Source organism: Chrysochloris asiatica, unplaced genomic scaffold (assembly GCF_000296735.1).
Source record: "Chrysochloris asiatica unplaced genomic scaffold, ChrAsi1.0 scaffold00054, whole genome shotgun sequence".
Lineage (NCBI taxonomy): Eukaryota > Metazoa > Chordata > Mammalia > Afrosoricida > Chrysochloridae > Chrysochloris > Chrysochloris asiatica.
The window spans coordinates 9,097,830-9,115,604 of NW_006408572.1; the positions used below are offsets into that span (position 1 = coordinate 9,097,830).

General features: G+C 51.8%; 3 protein-coding genes across 3 annotated transcripts in view; all 3 read left to right on the top strand.

Annotated features, from left to right (window-relative positions):
* Nucleotides 1-4,513: 4,513 nt before the first annotated feature.
* On the top strand, nt 4,514-6,149 carry TMEM102 (transmembrane protein 102). Its single transcript, XM_006863368.1, has 2 exons — nt 4,514-4,727; nt 4,831-6,149. Exons 1-2 carry the CDS (start codon nt 4,514-4,516, stop codon nt 6,147-6,149), a joined length of 1,533 nt encoding a protein of 510 aa, XP_006863430.1.
* A 1,456-nt stretch (nt 6,150-7,605) lies between these two features.
* Nucleotides 7,606-11,700, top strand: FGF11 (fibroblast growth factor 11). Its single transcript, XM_006863369.1, has 5 exons — nt 7,606-8,358; nt 10,034-10,144; nt 10,347-10,450; nt 11,154-11,352; nt 11,630-11,700. The coding sequence occupies exons 1-5, from the start codon at nt 8,166-8,168 to the stop codon at nt 11,698-11,700; spliced, it is 678 nt and encodes a 225-aa protein (XP_006863431.1). The 5' UTR covers nt 7,606-8,165.
* Nucleotides 11,701-13,704: 2,004 nt separating this feature from the next.
* CHRNB1 (cholinergic receptor, nicotinic, beta 1 (muscle)) overlaps nt 13,705-17,775 on the top strand; it is a 10,490-nt gene continuing 6,419 nt past the window's right edge. The window contains exons 1-7 of the mRNA XM_006863370.1: nt 13,705-13,768; nt 13,854-13,993; nt 14,624-14,668; nt 15,385-15,494; nt 15,605-15,713; nt 16,125-16,272; nt 16,587-16,796. Of these exons, the coding sequence (XP_006863432.1) occupies nt 13,705-13,768; nt 13,854-13,993; nt 14,624-14,668; nt 15,385-15,494; nt 15,605-15,713; nt 16,125-16,272; nt 16,587-16,796 (826 nt within the window). The remainder of the gene's footprint in view (nt 13,769-13,853; nt 13,994-14,623; nt 14,669-15,384; nt 15,495-15,604; nt 15,714-16,124; nt 16,273-16,586; nt 16,797-17,775) is intronic.

Here is a 17,775-nt window from a genome sequence, read left to right on the forward strand (position 1 = left end):
CAGTGGGGATAGTGCCAAGCCTCCTGCAGGGTCCGTACTAGGCTACTTGGAGCTGGGGAATATGGAGTTGAAGATCCCAGATGACAGTAAAGACAACTTCTTCCAGTCCAAGACCTTACCTTACTGTAGTTTCCATCCCTGTAGTTCTGAGAGGAAGAACACAGACTCCCAGACTCCAGTTCACCCCAAGTTCCTGGTCTACTCCCAAGATGCTATACCTCCTCAGCTTTGCTTTCATTCTGCAAGCACTGCCCAGAGCTCACCGAACACCGTCCTTCCACCATACACTCTTTCTCTGCCTCTTATTCCTCCCAAATCATTTGTCTTTTCGGAACATACCAACCATCAGAAACCTTCAGCCTCAATACAAACTCCCACCTCTCTACCAACCTGCAAGTCCCCTCAGTCCATTCCTCCTTCCCAATTCCCCATCTCTTCCCAGTTCACTACTTTCCAATCCTTGATTCAACCCCAATCCTCTGAACTTCACAAGCATCTAGGCCTTACTCAAGATCATGGCCTCCAAAGAAACCCATGTCCTTCAAAAGATGCTAAGATTCATAGGAACCCAGGCCTTACCCAAGATCCAGACCTCCACAAGAACCTGGGTCTTACCCAAGATCCAGGCATTCACAAGAACCTGGGTCTTACCCAAGATCCAGGCCTCCATAAGCATCCAGATCTCCATAAGAGTCCAATTTATTCCCAGGACTCTGGCCATCACAAGAGTCCAGGCATTATCCAAGATTCTGACTCTCAAAAGAGTCCTACACAAGATACTTGTGTCTGTAGGGGCCCATATATCACCCAATCCTCTGAATTCCCTAAGAGTACAATGTACACCGAAAATTCTGGCTTTCAGAGGACTTCGGACTTTATGGAAGACTCTGGGGTCTATAAGAATCGAAACCAAGAGACTGTAATCTACAAAAGTCAAGGCCTCCATCATGCAGCTGGCAACCATAAGAACCTAGGTCCTTCACAAGATTCTGTAGGCTATAAAAATTCAGGCATTGCCCAAGATTTAGGAGTCTATAGAAGTCCAGACCTAACCCAGGAATGTGGTCTTCATAAAAGCTTAGGCTTTACCCAAACCTCCGGCTCTCCTAAAGGCTCAAGTCTTACCCAAGACTCAGGAGACTATAAGAACGCAGGTCTTACTGAAGATTCTGGAGCCCAAAGGAACCCAGGTCTTATTCGAGATTCCAACCTCTATAAGAGTCCAGATGTTACTCAAACTACTGAAGTCAAAAAGAAGACTGGCCTTACACAAGATGTTGGATTATACAGGAACCCAGACCCTATCCTCCACAAGTGCTCAAGAATTAATAAAGATCTTGGAATCCATGAGGACTTAGACCTTACCCAAGACTTTGGTTTCCCCAAGATTCCTAGTCTTACTCAGAAATCTGTCCTCCACAAGAACTCATGCCTTAGTCAAGATCCTGGCCTCTACAAGAGCTCAGGCCTTGCTGTAGGTACTGACTGTGTTCCCGTTTTAGGCACTTCTAAAACCTCCAAGTCAACACTATCCCTGGTAAAACCAGTTGTATCCAAGGAGGCTCCCCAGAGGGATGACACAGAACAGCATACACCTCAGACTTCTTTTCCACTCAAGCAGAACCCCAGCTCTTCCAAGACCCAGAAAATTTGCAAAGATCTACAAACCTTCTCAGAGGTACCTGTACTAATAGAGCTACAGTCATCCTCCCGGCGGGCAGGCAGCCAAGACTGGGTATGCCACCCTACGGACACAGTTCCTCCAGCCTGCCAGAATTATAGCCAGATGTCTGTGCCCCCCCAGATCAACTGGAAGGTCCACTACCATGGACCAGGCCCCCGGGCAGGGCATGTGATCTTTGATGCCCGTCAGAGACAGTCAAGAGTGGGCAAGGACAAGTGTGAAGCTCTATCTCCCAGGCGCTTTCACCAAGAGACACCCAGCAACTTACGGGAGAACACCAAGGGGTGGGGATATCAGTACATAATGAAGACCTTGGAAAAACAGGGGACAAAGGTACATCAGGAATGAAGAGGCAAGAGAAGTGTTCTGTGGTTATTTGAGGACATCCATCACTCACAGGATGACACTGGTCACCGACAGGGTCTGATGAGGACTGAAACTATCCCTGCTCCTGTTCTATAGCTTCATAGCTAAACCCATTACCCTCAAGGTCCTAGAGCAGCATTTTCCAATCCAATAGCAACTATACAAATGTGGCTAATAAATTTGAAATTAAAAATAAGTAAAATTAATTTCTGTTCCTTAGTCACATTATACAAATTCTCAGTAGCCACATATGGCTAGTATTTACTATACCAAACAGCACAGATTTAGGACATTTCTACATAGGCAGCAGTGCTTTAGAGTTCTAGAGTTTACATACATTCTTTTCCCTTTCCATCTACCATCAGTATGTTCAAAAACTGCTACAGAGTTCAGAGAACTTAGTTCCTCTTAGGCTAGCTCAGAGTCCGTCCTATTGGAGGACACTTCCAATATGTAGGGATACCTGATGCCTGATGACCCCAGACCAAGAGAAAGAACCCAGTCCTTAGTTCTTCTGACCTGGCCTCAGGTCATAACCAAATCCTCCCCACCTGCACCAAGTTTATTCTCACTCATGGTAACCCCAAGGATGTCAGAGTAAAATTGTGCTCCATAGACTTTTTATGAATATGACCTTTTAGAAGCAGATTGCTAGATCTTTCTTCCAAGGTGTCTCTGGGTGGGTTTGAACCGCCTATCTTTTGTTTAGTAGTTAAGTGCTTAACCATTGTATCATCCAGAGACTCCAGATGTCACAACCAGATGTATGGAAACCTGCCTTCCCAATTCTGTCTTGGTTGTTGAGAGGAAGGGGCTCACTTTGTGAGCCGGAGGAATCTGAGGCCTGGAATCATCTAATTGAGCCCTGGATTCTGAGAGTACCCCCTTCTGCAGGCCTCTAATTTTTCTAGGTGTCTTTGCTGAATTATCTGGTCCACAGACTTAAGCTGTCTCCTACTCAGGAGACAGTCCCAAGGTAGAGGGAATGTATGAAGTCCTGGCTCATCGGTGAATTGGTCTGATGTGTGAACCTGTTTCTGGTTTCCTATCTTTCTGCTCCATTATACTGTCTCTAGGTCACATCATGAAGTCCTAACGTGGTGCTGTAGGATAAGCATTGGGAGTGCTAATTGCAAGGTTAGTGGTTCAAGCTCACCAGCCTCTCCTTGGAAACCTCACTATGAGTCAGAACTGACTTAACAACAACAGGCCACACTGTGGATTTTAAAATGTGTCCTGGTCCCTGACAGCATAAATTACCGAGAGCAATTTTCTGCCCTTGATAAAGTCTTCCATTGCCTTACCCCAGTCCAGCTAGGAGTTTCCTCTGGATTGGATTTCCATTTCCTTTGCCATCTGTCATGCATATCTGTAAGGAGTCACTGGTCACTAATACATCTCTCTCTTCCCTGGGTCAGCATTCATTCTTGAGTCACTTCCTGTGTGTTTCTGCTTAACACTTCTATCACTAATTCAAGGAGATGGCTGCTCACTTAGCCAGGAAGCCTCTTTCCAACATCTTCCTGGTTCAGTTCTATGACACTGGATAAGTCATGAGCAACCTTTTTAGGCTGAAGTTTCCTTGCCTCAGAAATGAAATAATCATAATTGCAAGGAAGAACCCTTCCAGATTTGACCAGGGCTCCTCTACTCACACATGGGACCCAAGAGACTCTTTCTCCCCAAGCTCTAGGGTGCATCTTCCATTATTGTTTGCTATTCAGCTCCATCCTCTTACCTCTCTGCCCCAACCCCAATGAATGCTTACATGGGGGTTGACCTGGGCTTGTAAAGACTCAGAAGAGTCTATCTCCATAGAAACTACGACTTCCATCAGGCACTGCTGCAGCAGAAGAGAAAAGGATGTGGAGAAGTGGTTCCTAAGCTCTGGTAGCTCCGGAGATAAACTACAACTCCCAGGACAGCCCGAGAATTCAGAGAGCGGAAAGGAATGACTGCACTCTGACCAGAGGGGCGTGATCGTAGTTTAGGGGTGTGGCCAGGTGGGCAAGAGGAAGTTACCTGTTGAATCGTTGAATCGCGCTATCCTTTCTCTCCCCCACCCTTGCTGCTACTCCTAAGAGGTAGACCATAAACCTATTCCGAGAAAACAGGTAAGAGGAGGTAGGCTAATAGAGTCACTAGTGGCGGCAGAGACCTGGCACTGCTTCCCGAAGGAGGTAGACAACACATACTTGCCACCTGCTGAGTCAGATGAGCCAGTCCACTGGGGCAGGGACCTGCATGAGAGAAAAGGGCAAAGACAGGTATCTATTTGTTCCTTTTGAAGACATTAAATTTACAGCCCTTCATCTGCAGTTGTGGATTGTGTCGAGGGCACTCACTTGGCCTTGGGAAGAGTGAGATCGAGAGCGATTTTTCAGCCACAAAGGAAAGTTCCGTCTAGGCTGCTCCCTCCCCAGCCCCATCCGTGTACTGCCTAGCCAAAATCCATAGAACCATATGTCTTCTGTGGTCTGGGGGAGTGCGCCCTGGTGGGGCCCTCCACCTCCAGCCCCAGCCCGGCCGCTCACGGACATTGACTTCTGCTCTGGAGCGCAACTTCAGGAACTGACCCAGCTGATCCAGGAGCTGGGAGTGCAGGAGAGCTGGAGTAACGGGCCCAAGTCGGGATCAGACCTTATCCAAGCCAAGGACTTTGTCTTCTCCTTGCTCAGTAAGTAACCTTCCTTGTCTTCAGGAACTCGTAGCTCTCAGCAGTGCCTCGGACGCTCATGTCCCGTTTTGGGACATACCCCATGAACCCTTCTCTTCCCTAGGTCTCATTCACCGCCGGGACCCTCGCTTTCCTCCCCAGGCAGAACTCTTGCTGCTTCGTGGTGGGATTCGCGAGGGTTCCCTGGACCTAGGGTCTGCACCCTTAGGTCCCTATGCTCGGGGACCTCACTACGACGCTGGCTTCACGCTCCTGATACCAGTGTTTTCGTTGGACAGCATTGGGCCAGAGCTGCAATTGGACCTGGAATCCTGTTACGCATGGCTCCACCTCCCAGAACTGGTGGGTGGAACTTTGGTCCAGGAGGCGTGGCGAGATTGCCTGGGACCTCCAGTCCCAGAAGTTTGTGATTGGAACCACGGAAACGAGAACAAAGGAAGTCCCAAGGATCAGTCAAGCTCCGCGGATCTACCGCATGATTACGTCACTAAGCCTGAGTCTCAGGTGCCTTTGGAAAAATCTCTTAGTGACGTTTCAGAGCTTGAGTCGCCTCAGCATGACGTAATCGATCCTGGTTTTCCGGCACCATTGAAGACACAGAGTGCTGACGTCACCAAGCCTGCCGTCCAAAGCCTGGACCAGAAGCCGTCTGAGGCGCGGAAGGTGTGGCCCACATTGTGTCCCGCCCAAGTGGCTGCCTGGTTCTTTGATTCCCTGGCAGCGGTCGCCAAGGCCCTGATCCCTGTCCCGGGTGCCCCGCGCCTGGTGCATGCAGCCCGCCATGCGGGGTTCACCACGGTCCTCCTGGCCACACCGGGTCCCCCGCGCCGCCTTCTGCTCTTCGACCTGATTCCGGTGGTATCTGTGGCCGGGTGGCCTGAAGGGGCTCGGAGCCACTCCTGGGCCGGTCCACTGGCCCCCAGGTCGGCCTCCTTCTACCTAGTGCCTGGAGGTGGCACAGAGAGACCCGGCACCTCCAGCTGGCAGCTCTGCTTTGCCCGCCAGGAGCTAGCGCTCAAAACGCGCATACCAGAGCCGCTGCTGCAGGCGCACGCTGCAGCCCAAGCCCTTCTGCGCCCGCTGGTGGCTGGGACCCGAGCTGCGGCGCCCTACCTGCTGAGGACATTGCTCTACTGGGCGTGCGAGCGACTGCCTGCTCTCTACCTGGCGAGGCCCGAGAACGCCGGCGCCTGCTGCCTTGGGTTGCTGGACGAGCTGGGCCGCGTGCTAGAGGCAGGGGCGCTGCCCCACTATTTTCTGAGTGGTCGGAAGCTCCAGGCAGGAGACAGTGCCACCACACTACTGGGTGCATTGACCCGGCTCCGAGGGGAGCCTGCCCAGGCCCTTCGCACTGCTGTGGAGGAGGCCAAGGCTGCACGAAAGGGGGGTGGTTTGGCCGGTGTGGGTAGTGGATCCCATTAAAGACAATGTTCTTTCCCTACTGTTAAAGTGCTACTTTTGGGGAGCGGAATGTGAAGGGGGTACTTCCCATGCCTCTCCTGGAGGACACATTGCCTCCTTTGCCCAAAGACCGGCATGCTAGAAGGCCTCGTCCCGTTCTTACATGTCCCCCACACACACCGATTTCTAGACAGTCCACTCCTAATTCTGTGCCTAGTGCAGTCTCCTACCCCACTACAGCCTGAGGCAACCATTTCCCCCCAGTTCTTTTAGTCTTTTCTCTTAGGAGTCACTAGAGATAGACTGTATTTGTTGACAAAACGCATAAAGGAAAAGAGTCTGCAGACCCCAGTACTAACCAATTTGGTTCACACAAAAGCAGAGAGATTACCAAGGATGGATTTTGCCCTAGGCTCAACCTCACCACTACCACCATCTCTCCAGTTGTTTCCCCTTTTTCCTTATACAGTTCTGTCCTCACTCCTCTGCAGTAGGATCCCCCTCTCCATTCTCAAGGCGTCAGCCATTTCATCTATCTTAGGTCCAATCTGTCCCCCCATCCAGAGTTCCCATCAGTGGACTCACTTCTCTATCCCTCCTCCTCTGAACCTCCATAAGTACAGTCCAGCCTCAGTTCCGGCCGTATTCCCCGCCTCCAAGGAACCCTGGGGTTCCGCCTGCCTAGTTTACTGCCTCCCCCAATTTCCTGGCGTCTCCGCCCCCTGCCCCGCCCCCGGGCCGGCTCTCGGAGGAGGGGGAGCTGCTGTCACCGCCACCGCCTCAGCTTCCCACAGCCGCTGCTGCTTCCGCTGCTTCGCCTGGTCCAGCCGCCTGGCCCAGTGTTCCGACATCACCGGACCAGGGCGCTCTGAGGAGACACTCCTTCCTTGGGGTTCAGGGCATCAATATGGGCACGGGGGGAAGCTCCGATAGCGAGGGACCCTGAGGGAGGAGCCTGGAGCTGGAGCGAGCGCCACCCGTCGCCGGATCAACAGGACAGGACAGGTTGAGGGGCGTCGGGGAAGGAACAGGGGGTGCTATAGGTAGTTACTGGGAGGACGAGGGAACCTGGTCGCAGGAAGCTCAGTCTGGTATGCTCACTAGTAGGGGGCCTGTTCACATTTAGGGACAAGTAACAACGTGGGTGCACTCCATTGGGGGGCTGATTGGATTGGAGGGCGTGGGATCTAAACAGCACCAGCTGTCCCCAAGGAAATTTAAGGGGCAACCAGGAAAAATCTTGACCCTCCTTACTTAGAGGTGACAGATGGCCCCCCAGACAGCCACCTGGTGTATCTACTAGGGTGTATTTGGAGGTGACTTCAAAAGGAGTGGAGGGTGACAAGGTGAGGAAAGGGGCTCATCAGCTTGAACCTTGGGCCATTAAAAATGGGGGTGACTTGGTGAAAAAAGGTATTGTCCAGCAAGATGGCCTAGGAACCCATTTTCACAGAACCCGAGGAGTCTGGAAATTCCAAGGCATAGGTTTGGGGGATTTCAGCGTTAAAAAGCGGGGGTCCTCTCCATTTAGGAGGTAGCAAAGGAAAAGGTACCAAGGTTGAGTTCCTCCCTGACATTGTAGCTCCCCTGTGGAGGTGGGGAGAGCTCAAAGTAAAGGGCTCACACCCTTTAGATTACAGGAGTGGATTTGGTAGGGGTGTAGGGCCCCAAAATAGGGTAGAAAGATGCCTGGAGATACTGGAATCGTATCTTGGAAATTTTGAGGGTCTTGAATTTAGGACGAGACAGACACTGGAGAGCAAGGAAAGGGTAGTTTTCCATAGGAGGCAAAATTCGAGGGTGGGATCAACTGAGGGGTCCGCAAACTGCGGGTTCGGTGGAGCAAGCACCGGGCCAAAGGCTCAGAGCTGGCGACTGAGGGACGGGAGGGTCTGAGACTTAGTCTCAGGTCCTGTGGGTGGGATGGTAAGTCGGGGCCAGAGTGGCAAGAGCATGCCTTGGTGAGCGGGTTTCTCCGGGGGAGCCCAGCGCACTCAGGGCGCCTGCTAGTTTGGGGGTTTCTACTCCCGGGGCGCTATGGCGGCGCTGGCCAGTAGCCTGATCCGGCAGAAGCGGGAGGTCCGCGAGCCCGGGAGCAGCCGGCCCGTGTCGGCGCAGCGGCGCGTGTGTCCCCGCGGCACCAAGTCCCTTTGCCAGAAGCAGCTCCTCATCCTGCTGTCCAAGGTGCGACTGTGCGGGGGGCGACCCGCGCGGCCAGCCCACGGCCCGGGTGAGTGCGGCCAGGTCTCTGGGCCAGGGGTGTCTCTGCTTAGGAGGTTGAGGCTGACTCTTTAGAGTACGGCCCAGATGAGGGGTCTCCCCGGTCGTGAAAGAAGGTGGGCCAGGATTTAAAAAGTCCCAGCTTGTCTAACTCTACCTCACTTTCCTTTTTCTTTTTTCCCCATAAACCTGGGTCTCCTAGCTTTTGAGGGCAAGGGGAAAGCTTGAGGGGTTAAGTCTGGCGCCCCAAACCTCCCCGCTCCAGTCCCCACCCTCTCCACCAAACACCGGAGTCCCCACCCCCACCTTCCTCCGCCTACGTGCGGTTTCTCGCGATTCTTTCAATCCAGAGTCTAGGGGGCTGGAGGGTTCCGAAGGCTAGGGTGACCCCGAGGGTTTCTGCGGCTCCGCTGCCCCGCCCCCGCCCTGGTTCTCCCGCTCCTCCACGCTTTGGCTGGGCTCCTTTTGGCCAAGGCTTGCCTGGCTTGGAGCCAATCTCCCCAGCTCTCCCCCGGGTGTCCTTGCAGCTACCTCTCCGGCCCGTCCCTCTGTGAGCCCTCCTCCTGTGACCTGCGTTTCAAGAAGGGAGCTGTGTACCCCCAATCCTCCCCCCACCCCCGAACTCCTCTCTGTGTGACTCTGAACCCTGGTCCCACAGGCTCAGGGGACCCTCTGCCCGGAGGAACTCAGACACCGTTGCAGAACTGGAAACGGGCACTGAAACTGGGAGGTGGTACCACCTCTAGGGGGGGACAGAGGAGGCGGTGGAAAGCAAACGACAGGGAGGAGAGTTGTAAGGGTTAGCGTGTGATCCCCATCCAGGTACGACAGGCAGGGAGTCCCTCTGGCCCAGTTCCCGTCAGCTCCCAGATCCCTTGGGGGCAGTCCCCCTCACTCCCTACTCTCTCTGGCACCTGCCTCCGCAGTGGTACAGTCTGCAGCCCACCCTCTGAGTGAGACCCGGTCCCCACGTGACTCCGCCTGTCTCTCCACCTCCGCGGTCGTCCCCCTTCCCCCATTTCCTGGGTACGGTGCCGAATGTCCCCCAATCCACGCGGGGTTACCTGACTGTTGGGGAGAGGGTGAACCTCAGGGAGGGCTGGGTCCTGTGAGCCAGCAGACTGACAGACAGACAGATGGGTCAGTGTCAGACAGGCCGGCTCTAGGCCAAGCTGAGGCTGGAGCCAAGCTAGCAGCAGTGCAGCAGCAGGTGCTGAGTCAGCGTCAGGCCCAGCCTCACCTCCTCTCCTGAGGGAGAGCCAACCCTGTGGTCGCCCTCTCGCCCCCCCACCCCATGTTTGGAAACACACCATCTCTTCAGCAGCAGTCCTGCCTATCTTCCTCCCCCTCTGCTTTTTGATATATCTCTTCCCTTCTTCTACCTCCTCTTCCCCTCCCCCCTTCTGGATGAGCTGTAGAGTAAGAATTAAGCTATTTAAATAAATCTTAATAAATTAAACGGAAAGCACTTGGTTAGAGGAAGCAGAAAGGACCCACATCCCAGCTTCCTTAGGAGTCAGAGGGCTTACAGAGTGCTTGCCTAGATGCTAAGAGAGCTGGGGCCCTGCCCCCCCTCCTTTCTTTCCTCAATACCTGTCTTATCCCCTTTGATGATCCCACCACGTGTAGGAATGTTTCCCCAGAACAGAGATGTCAATTTCAAAGATGAATGTCTCTTTCCCCAGAGCCTCAACTCAAAGGCATTGTCACCAAACTGTTCTGCCGCCAAGGTTTCTACCTCCAAGCTAATCCAGATGGGAGCATCCAGGGCACCCCAGAAGACACCAGTTCCTTCAGTGAGAAGGGGGAGTCATCTACTGGGAAAGGTGGTTGGGTGGGAGGAAGAGATGACAATCTTATTCCCTCTTCAGGTTCAGTTGCTTTGTCTGTCTCCTTGACCCCAAGGGAAGAAGTAAAGCCCTGGGTGAGAGTGGGAGTGGGGGCTCAGAAGGAGGTTTAAAAGCTTGAAGTGTTGGTGTCTGCTCTCTCCATCCCTAGCCCACTTCAACCTGATCCCGGTGGGACTCCGTGTGGTCACCATCCAGAGTTCCAAGCTGGGCTACTACATGGCCATGAACGCTGAGGGCCTTCTCTACAGCTCGGTGAGACACTGAGTGGCCTGGGGTACTGGGCCCCCCACCCCCCACCCCCGGCATCCAGCCTTCCTGAACTATAGGCATTCTGCAGCCCAGGACTCCCTGTAATTCCAGCTTTTACTGATGGTTTGTCATCACCTCCTCTAGAGAGTCCCTCCAATCCCTACTTCTCATGAAGCCCCACAAACACCCCTTAGATTCTTTGGATGGCTAACTCCTTCAGTCTTCTAGCGTCCATCCGTACTTTTGATTCTACCTCCTGGTGTGGCACTGTAGAATAAGCACTGGACTGTTAACTGAAAGGTTGGCAATTCAAACCCACCAGCAACTCCTTGGAAACCCTGTACAGGGTGCCTATACACGGTTGTTATGAGTTGGAACTGGCTGGATGGCATTTAACAACAAACCAGACTTAGTTATCACTCACTTCTCAGAGTCATTCAATATAGGAGATGGTGAAGGGAGAGGGGAGGGAAGAGACTTTTTTTTTTTTAATTCCAGGCTCCTGCAAGTCTAGCTCTTAGCTCTCAGAGGTCTATCAGTCTCCTCCTTGTCCTCTCTTTGCTTAGTTCCTGAATGGACTCAGAAGCTGGGCCCTTATGGAAGTGTGTGGATGACATTCCAGCGTATTCCTTCCAAGGGCTCCTTTCTGCTCAGTGATGTATCTGTCTGTCTCTGTCTGTGCCTATCTGGGTCTTTGTCTCCTCAGCCACATTTCACAGCTGAGTGTCGCTTTAAGGAGTGCGTCTTTGAGAATTACTATGTTTTGTACGCCTCTGCTCTCTACCGCCAGCGCCGTTCTGGCCGGGCCTGGTACCTAGGCCTGGACAAAGAGGGCCAGGTCATGAAGGGAAACCGAGTCAAGAAGACCAAGGCAGCTGCCCACTTTGTACCCAAGCTGCTGGAGGGTGGGTATGCCCTCAAGATAAAGGTGGGCCACATGGGAAGGTATTGACCTTGAAATGGACACTTAACTGACACACAGCTCAGGCTATATGTGTCAAGACGACCACTATTAAGACAGTCCAAGCCAGAATGGCTTTGGTCTTGGCAGGTCTGGGGAGATTTCTTCTTGTGGGTTGGGGTTCCCAGAGGGTGAGTGTAGGGGAAGGGAGCCCTCTTGCTCTACCTGGATTCCTCTGTGCCTAACTCTCACCTTCCTGCTCCTTTTTCTCCCCTTCACAGTGGCCATGTACCGGGAGCCTTCTCTCCACAGTGTCCCTGAGACCTCTCCTTCAAGTCCCCCTGCCCCATGAAATGTAGTCCCTGGACTGGAGGCTCCCTGCCCTCCCTGAATCAGCCACAGCCACCGCCTGTCTGCCAGCCCTGCTCCTGGCTCTGCTCTCACCCCTGCCTGCCGCACTCATGCCCTGAGCAGCCAGATTCCACCAGGTGCTCTTCCCTGGGGGAACCTAGGGGCTGGCTGTGACTTCTGGAGCTTCTGAGACCCTCAGAATCTTGAGCCCAGGAGGGAAGTACAGAGGGTCTGAAAATGGTACAGGACCGATTACTCTCTTCTTCCCTTCCCTTCCATGGTCACCGCCACCACCACCAAAAAAAAAAATCTCTTCCTGGGATGGCACTGTAGTTTCCAAAACAAACAGAGCCAGGGCATAAACATACTCTACGCAAGGCTCTGCCAGTTCTTGAAGTCCAATGCCCCTTTTTCATTGCCACTGAGACATAGACTTATAGATCCATTAGGGCTCAGGATTCTATCTTTTCCAACTCTACCTTCTGCCTTGGTCTGGACAGGTTCTAGAACAGGCTCCCCAGTCAGGGCCATTTCTGCACTCTGACTCTCTCTGTGCTGGAACCCAGGCATGCTGCCAAACTGTTCTGAATTCATCTAGCTTCTGTCCTTGACCCAAACAAACCCCTGGTTTCCAAGTAGAGGGAGTTTGGATTTGAGCTCTGCCCAGCTGTGGCCTTGGCCTGAACTGGGACCAGTCGCAGATCACTTCCTTATCCCAGAGGTGCCCAGTTCTAGAACATGGTGTTCTAGACGTTTGTGGAGCCAAACTTTCTCTTGAATCTCAGCTCTAGGACATAGACCACAACCCTCAGCCCTTCTCTCAGGATGGAACTGGGGTCTTTATAGCCATAACATTGCTCTAGAGTAAGTTCAAGATCTACCCTCCCATTTTGTCTGGTGATACCTATTAAGGCTGGGCTCTGGAAAGGACCCAGCTATGATTCATAAAGAATTAAGTTCTGGATGAACTAAGTATCACTTCTTATTTTTCATAGATAATTAAAAGCAAAACAAAAAGAAAAAACATTTAAAAATTTTTCCATATAGAATGCTAACTTTATTTTTAAATATAATTTCTAGCTCCTGGGACCCAGCTGGGGTCCTGCCTGGAGAAGAGAGTCTGGGAAGAGGCAGAGGTGTTTTGGCAGGATCCCTAGCTCATACTAGGGAAACTGGGATGGGATAGGGGCCCAAACCATAGCATGGTGGGACCTGTGCCTGAGTTTTGGGGGGACATGAACACTTAGCTACCTCAGCAGGAATTCCTTCAGGTCCGACTTTAGAGCTGAGATCTTTACAGTAATGGGTCTGGAATAAAAAGGACAAGTGGAATACAACCTTGATCTCTAGTGAAGAAACCTTACAGGAAGTTGAGGGAGCTTGGATTCTAGAGCTCACACACACACACCCCAGCTTCTAACTGAATAGAACTTGCTTTACCTTACAGCTTATAACCTCAGCTGGGTTTTAGGTACCCATTAAAGGGCCTGATCAGATATTTCTGGACAACACCGTGAGCTTAGGGCAGGCCTGTAAAAGGCCAGGTACTTGCCAGTGTTCTAGAATGCTTCAGACCTTAGGCTGGACAGACTGAGAAGCCCTGAGGGAGGTCTTGGGCAACGAAGCAGGTCACTTTTGCCTCAGGCTCTTTCTACTTCTGGCTTGTTGCTAGAGGGGTACATGCTGCCCACACCCACACAAACGCCGCTCAGGCTCTGCCCATCTCCTGGCTCCCCTCCCAGGGGACCGGGTTTCCACTCCACGCTTTCTCAATTAAAGACAATTTGTACAACAAAGTTGTGTTTGTTGTCTGAGTGGCAAGCACTAGCAGTTGCTCAGGGCGGGACCAAGTGCCGGAGGGCCCCCCACCCCCCGAGGCGGGGCGGATGGGCTGGCGGCTGCCCCCCAACAACAGGTGCACATTCCTGGGAGCCTCGTCACTTCCCCTGTTCTGGCGGGTGCGGGCAGCTCACCGAGCGAACTCTCCGAGCGACGTGGCCAGGCTATGACCCCGAGGGTGCTGCTGCCCCTGTTGTTGCTAGGGGCTCTGGAGGCGCGGCTCTTTCCGGGTAAGTCTGAGCCCCGAGAATGCAGTGATACATTCAGGGATCGTGGCTGGACAACCTGGCTTCACTTAGTCCTCTCCTTTCCCAGGCGCCTACGGCTCGGAGGCGGAGGGCCGGCTCCGCGACAAACTTTTCTCGGTCTATGACAGTTCGGTTCGCCCAGCGCGGGAGGTGGGAGACCGCGTACGGGTCAGCATTGGTCTCACCCTGGCGCAGCTAATAAGTCTGGTGAGGTCATGAGACCAGGATTGATGTCCGACTGTCCGACAGGCTGAGGGGGGTATGGCTTTGAGCTAGGCTGGACCGCTGGACAGACTAGGGGCGGGACCTGGGGTGAGGTCTGGCAGAAGATGGAAGAGCAGTGTAACGGAGATGGAATTGAAATTGGACCAATGCACAAGCTGCGGGCGTAGCTGCTGGTCAAACCTGGGATGGAGCTGGGTAGAATAGTGGACTAGCCTTGAAGTGAAGCTGGGGCGGGCCTTGAGGCGGGGTCAGATAACACTACAACAAGGCTGGGGAAGACCTTAGTGCCAGGCAGAGTTAATAAAAAACAGTAATAGGCGATTCCTGGACTGAATGAATTACAACTGTGGTCAAGGCCTGAGACGGAGCCAGTGTAGTGTGGTGGGCAAGGCCTAAATCAAAGCTAGTCGGAGGAATGGGCGGAGGTAGACTGAAGATGGACAGGCTAGGAGTGTGCCCAGCTGGAAAGGGTATTTCTGAGATAGAGGCGGGGCTTGGGTACAGAAAAAGGGGTGGGCTAGAGTTGCCAGATCGAAGCTGCCTGGGCAGAGTCCCTCCATATCTTCTCCTCCTCACACTTAACCTCTGCCCTTTAAATTTTTTCCTTTCTAGAACGAGAAAGATGAGGAGATGTACACAAAGGTGTACTTAGACCTGGTACGGACACCCCACAGGTTGGAAAGGACATCCACTGCCGTTGCAATTTCTTCGAATATCTAGCTCAGGAATTCTTTGTATATAACCATTTTGGAAAACACATTTACAACCGAAACAGAAACATCAGGAAAACAATGCCTAACTGTACTATGGGAGTTACATGCCATGCATTTTTCATTCTCAATTTTTTTTTTTTTTTTTAAGCACGGGTTTTGGGCCACTGATTTGATTCCCAGTCCTACTCAAAGAATCGTGAACTGTAGTTTAAAAAACAGTTTTAGAGGCTAGCTAGTGCAGTATATCTGTTTTCACAGACTGAAAAAAAAAATGGGGTTTGGTGCACGGAAGGGGAATTAGTGGCACTGTGGGTTAGGCGTTGGACTGCTAACAGCAAGGTCAGCAGTTCAAACCTACCAGCCTCTAGGAAGAAAGATGAAGTTATCTGCTCGCATAAAGATATACAGTTTTGGAAAAACTATATAGGGTCACTAAGAATCAGAATTAACTGATAGCAGTGGATTTGTTTTTTGGGGGGTGGGATTCCATGGGATCAGGCAGAGCTGAAGTCAGAACTCTGCCTCCTAACCTATAGCCCCTTCTCCACCCCCTGGGTTGCTCCTCTCCCTTGCAAGGACACTCCTCTGACTTTCCAGGAGCACCCCAAGTCTTCTCCTGGCTTCCAGCCCTAGATAGTCCCTCAACCTTTGCTTCCCTAGGAGTGGACTGACTACAGGCTGCGCTGGGACCCATCGGAGCACGACAGCATTGATTCACTTCCCATTGCTGCTGAATCTGTGTGGTTACCGGACGTCGTGCTGGTTAACAAGTAAGAGTCTTCCCAAAGCCTGGGAGGTGGGTGGAGTTTCCAGAGCCTGAGAGGTGGGCGGGGCCACCAAGGCAGGGTCTGATTTCCCACCAGAGATCCCTTCCCTACAGCAATGACGGGAATTTTGACGTCGCTTTGGATGTTAATGTCGTGATTTCCTCCGATGGCTCTGTGCGCTGGCAGCCTCCGGGTCTCTATCGCAGCAGCTGCAGCATCCAGGTCTCCAGGCTCTGCCTGGGAAGCTCAAAGCGTTTTTAGGAACCCTCCCTCGCCTGAGACCCTGACTCCTCAGCACCTCCTATCCCTCCTCTATTGTCCCTCATGACCCTCGTCTCTCTTTTACCCTCTTGATTTTCCATTGAGTTTCATCTTCTCTGTACACTTTAATTGGCCTTCCAGTCTTCCTCAGTGACACCCCATCCCTCGTTTTCCCAATGGCCTCAATTAATAATCTACCAATTCTCCTGTAACCTTACTTCCCTCTGATCTCCTCTGGTGACCCTTATCTTCCCAACACCCCGTTTTTCTGACCCCATCTGCTCTGTGACCTTGCCAATGACCTCCTGAACTACTACTCAGTCCCCACCAATTCTCTTGTAGCTCTAATGCCCCCTCCTCCTCTTGGACCAGGTCACCTATTTCCCCTTTGACTGGCAAAACTGCACCATGGTGTTCAGTTCCTATAGCTACGATGCCTCAGAGGTCAACCTATGGACAGGTCTGGGTCCTGATGGACAAGAGCGGCAGGAAATCCACATTCATGAAGGCACCTTCATTGGTGAGTGGGCATGACCCCCATGTCCTTGGGTTTTATAATTCCCAGCTTTTAACAGGCTGATAAATATACTGTGTATGTGATGCCCAGTATAACCTTGAGTGTTCAGCAAGCTAAATGTGACTACCTATATTTCACATATATGGAGATTGGGCTTGTCCAAGGTCATTAGAAATTACCTGCTCACCCCAGTGTCCACAGCTAGCCTTTTATGATATCAGCTCCTATAGGACTAGGATATGGAAGAGCAGGCCATATTTGACACTGACCAGGATAGCTCCCATACTTGTGTCCCATTCTTCTGCTCTCTTTCTCAGAGAATGGCCAATGGGAGATTATTCATAAACCCTCTAGGCTTGTTCAACCTCTAGGGAATCCTAGGGGAGGAGGGGAAGGACAGCGTGAGGACATCACCTTCTATCTCATCATACGTCGGAAGCCTCTCTTCTACCTGGTCAACGTCATTGCCCCATGCATCCTCATCACTCTCTTGGCCATCTTTGTTTTCTATTTGCCTCCAGATGCAGGTAAGAGCATATGGTCGTCTAGCCCTCCTTCCCACCAGTAATTCAGCTCCTTCCTCTTCACTGTAATCCAGACAGGGTTTTCTTGCCAATTATGCCATCACAGTGGTGCTCCGAGAATCCCACCCAGGTTTTCCTTTCAATGAGAGGAAAACCTTGTAGACCCAGGTTTTCCACAACAAGTGAGCCCAACCACAGGCTCTGCCTCCTCTCTGCTGCCCCTTTCTCTCTAATTCAAGTGGTGGGACATTTGAATTCTTTCTTTCAGAGCCTTAGGCTCTCATCTGTGGAACCTCCTCTCCTCTGACCAACGAACTCACAAGCTTAAACAATTCCCATCCTTGTTTTTTTTCCCCATTCCCAGCATCCTCTTCCCCCACTTTTCAGATTCCCACTTAACCTCCCAGGGAAATATTAGCCAACATTTGTTTATGAAGGAGCATTATATAGTAACAGGGAAATTTCTGTTTCTCAATTTTCTCATCTGGAAATAGGGACAATTATTGCATAGCATTATTTTTTGTGGTTGTTAAGTTCCATCATGTCAGTTCTGACTCATATCAACCTATGTAGGGTTTCTGAGGAGTGGCTGGTGCACTTGAACTTGTGACCTTGTGGTTAGCAGTCCAGTGCTTATCCTACAGTACAACATCAGAACTCTGCCTAGAGTTACGGTGAAGATTAATTAACTGCCTGGTATACTCGGTCAACTCCATAAAGTATAAAGTGTTGATATTATTTGTACTATCATTGAGCGCTCGCTATGCTGTAAGCAACCCTGGTGACACTGGTTTAGCTCTTTGGACTGCTAACTGTAAGATTGCTGGTTCAAACCCACCAATTGCTGTATAGGAGAAAGATAAGGCTGCGTAGTGGTTACGAATCGGGCTGTGAACCGCAAGGTCAGCAGTTCAAAACTACCAGCTGTTCCATGGGAGAAAGATAAGGCGTTCTGCTCCTGTAAAGATTTACAGCCTCGGAA

Excerpts from the sequence above, each read along its gene's own strand:
- FGF11 (XM_006863369.1), top strand. The coding sequence starts at position 8,166 with ATGGCGGCGCTGGCCAGTAGCCTGATCCGGCAGAAGCGGGAGGTCCGC. Across the intron at positions 10,145-10,346 it reads AGAAGACACCAGTTCCTTCA|CCCACTTCAACCTGATCCCG; the intron begins GTGAGAAGGGGG and ends CTCCATCCCTAG. Across the intron at positions 11,353-11,629 it reads TGTACCCAAGCTGCTGGAGG|TGGCCATGTACCGGGAGCCT; the intron begins GTGGGTATGCCC and ends TCCCCTTCACAG.
- TMEM102 (XM_006863368.1), top strand. The coding sequence starts at position 4,514 with ATGTCTTCTGTGGTCTGGGGGAGTGCGCCCTGGTGGGGCCCTCCACCT. Across the intron at positions 4,728-4,830 it reads CTTTGTCTTCTCCTTGCTCA|GTCTCATTCACCGCCGGGAC; the intron begins GTAAGTAACCTT and ends TCTCTTCCCTAG.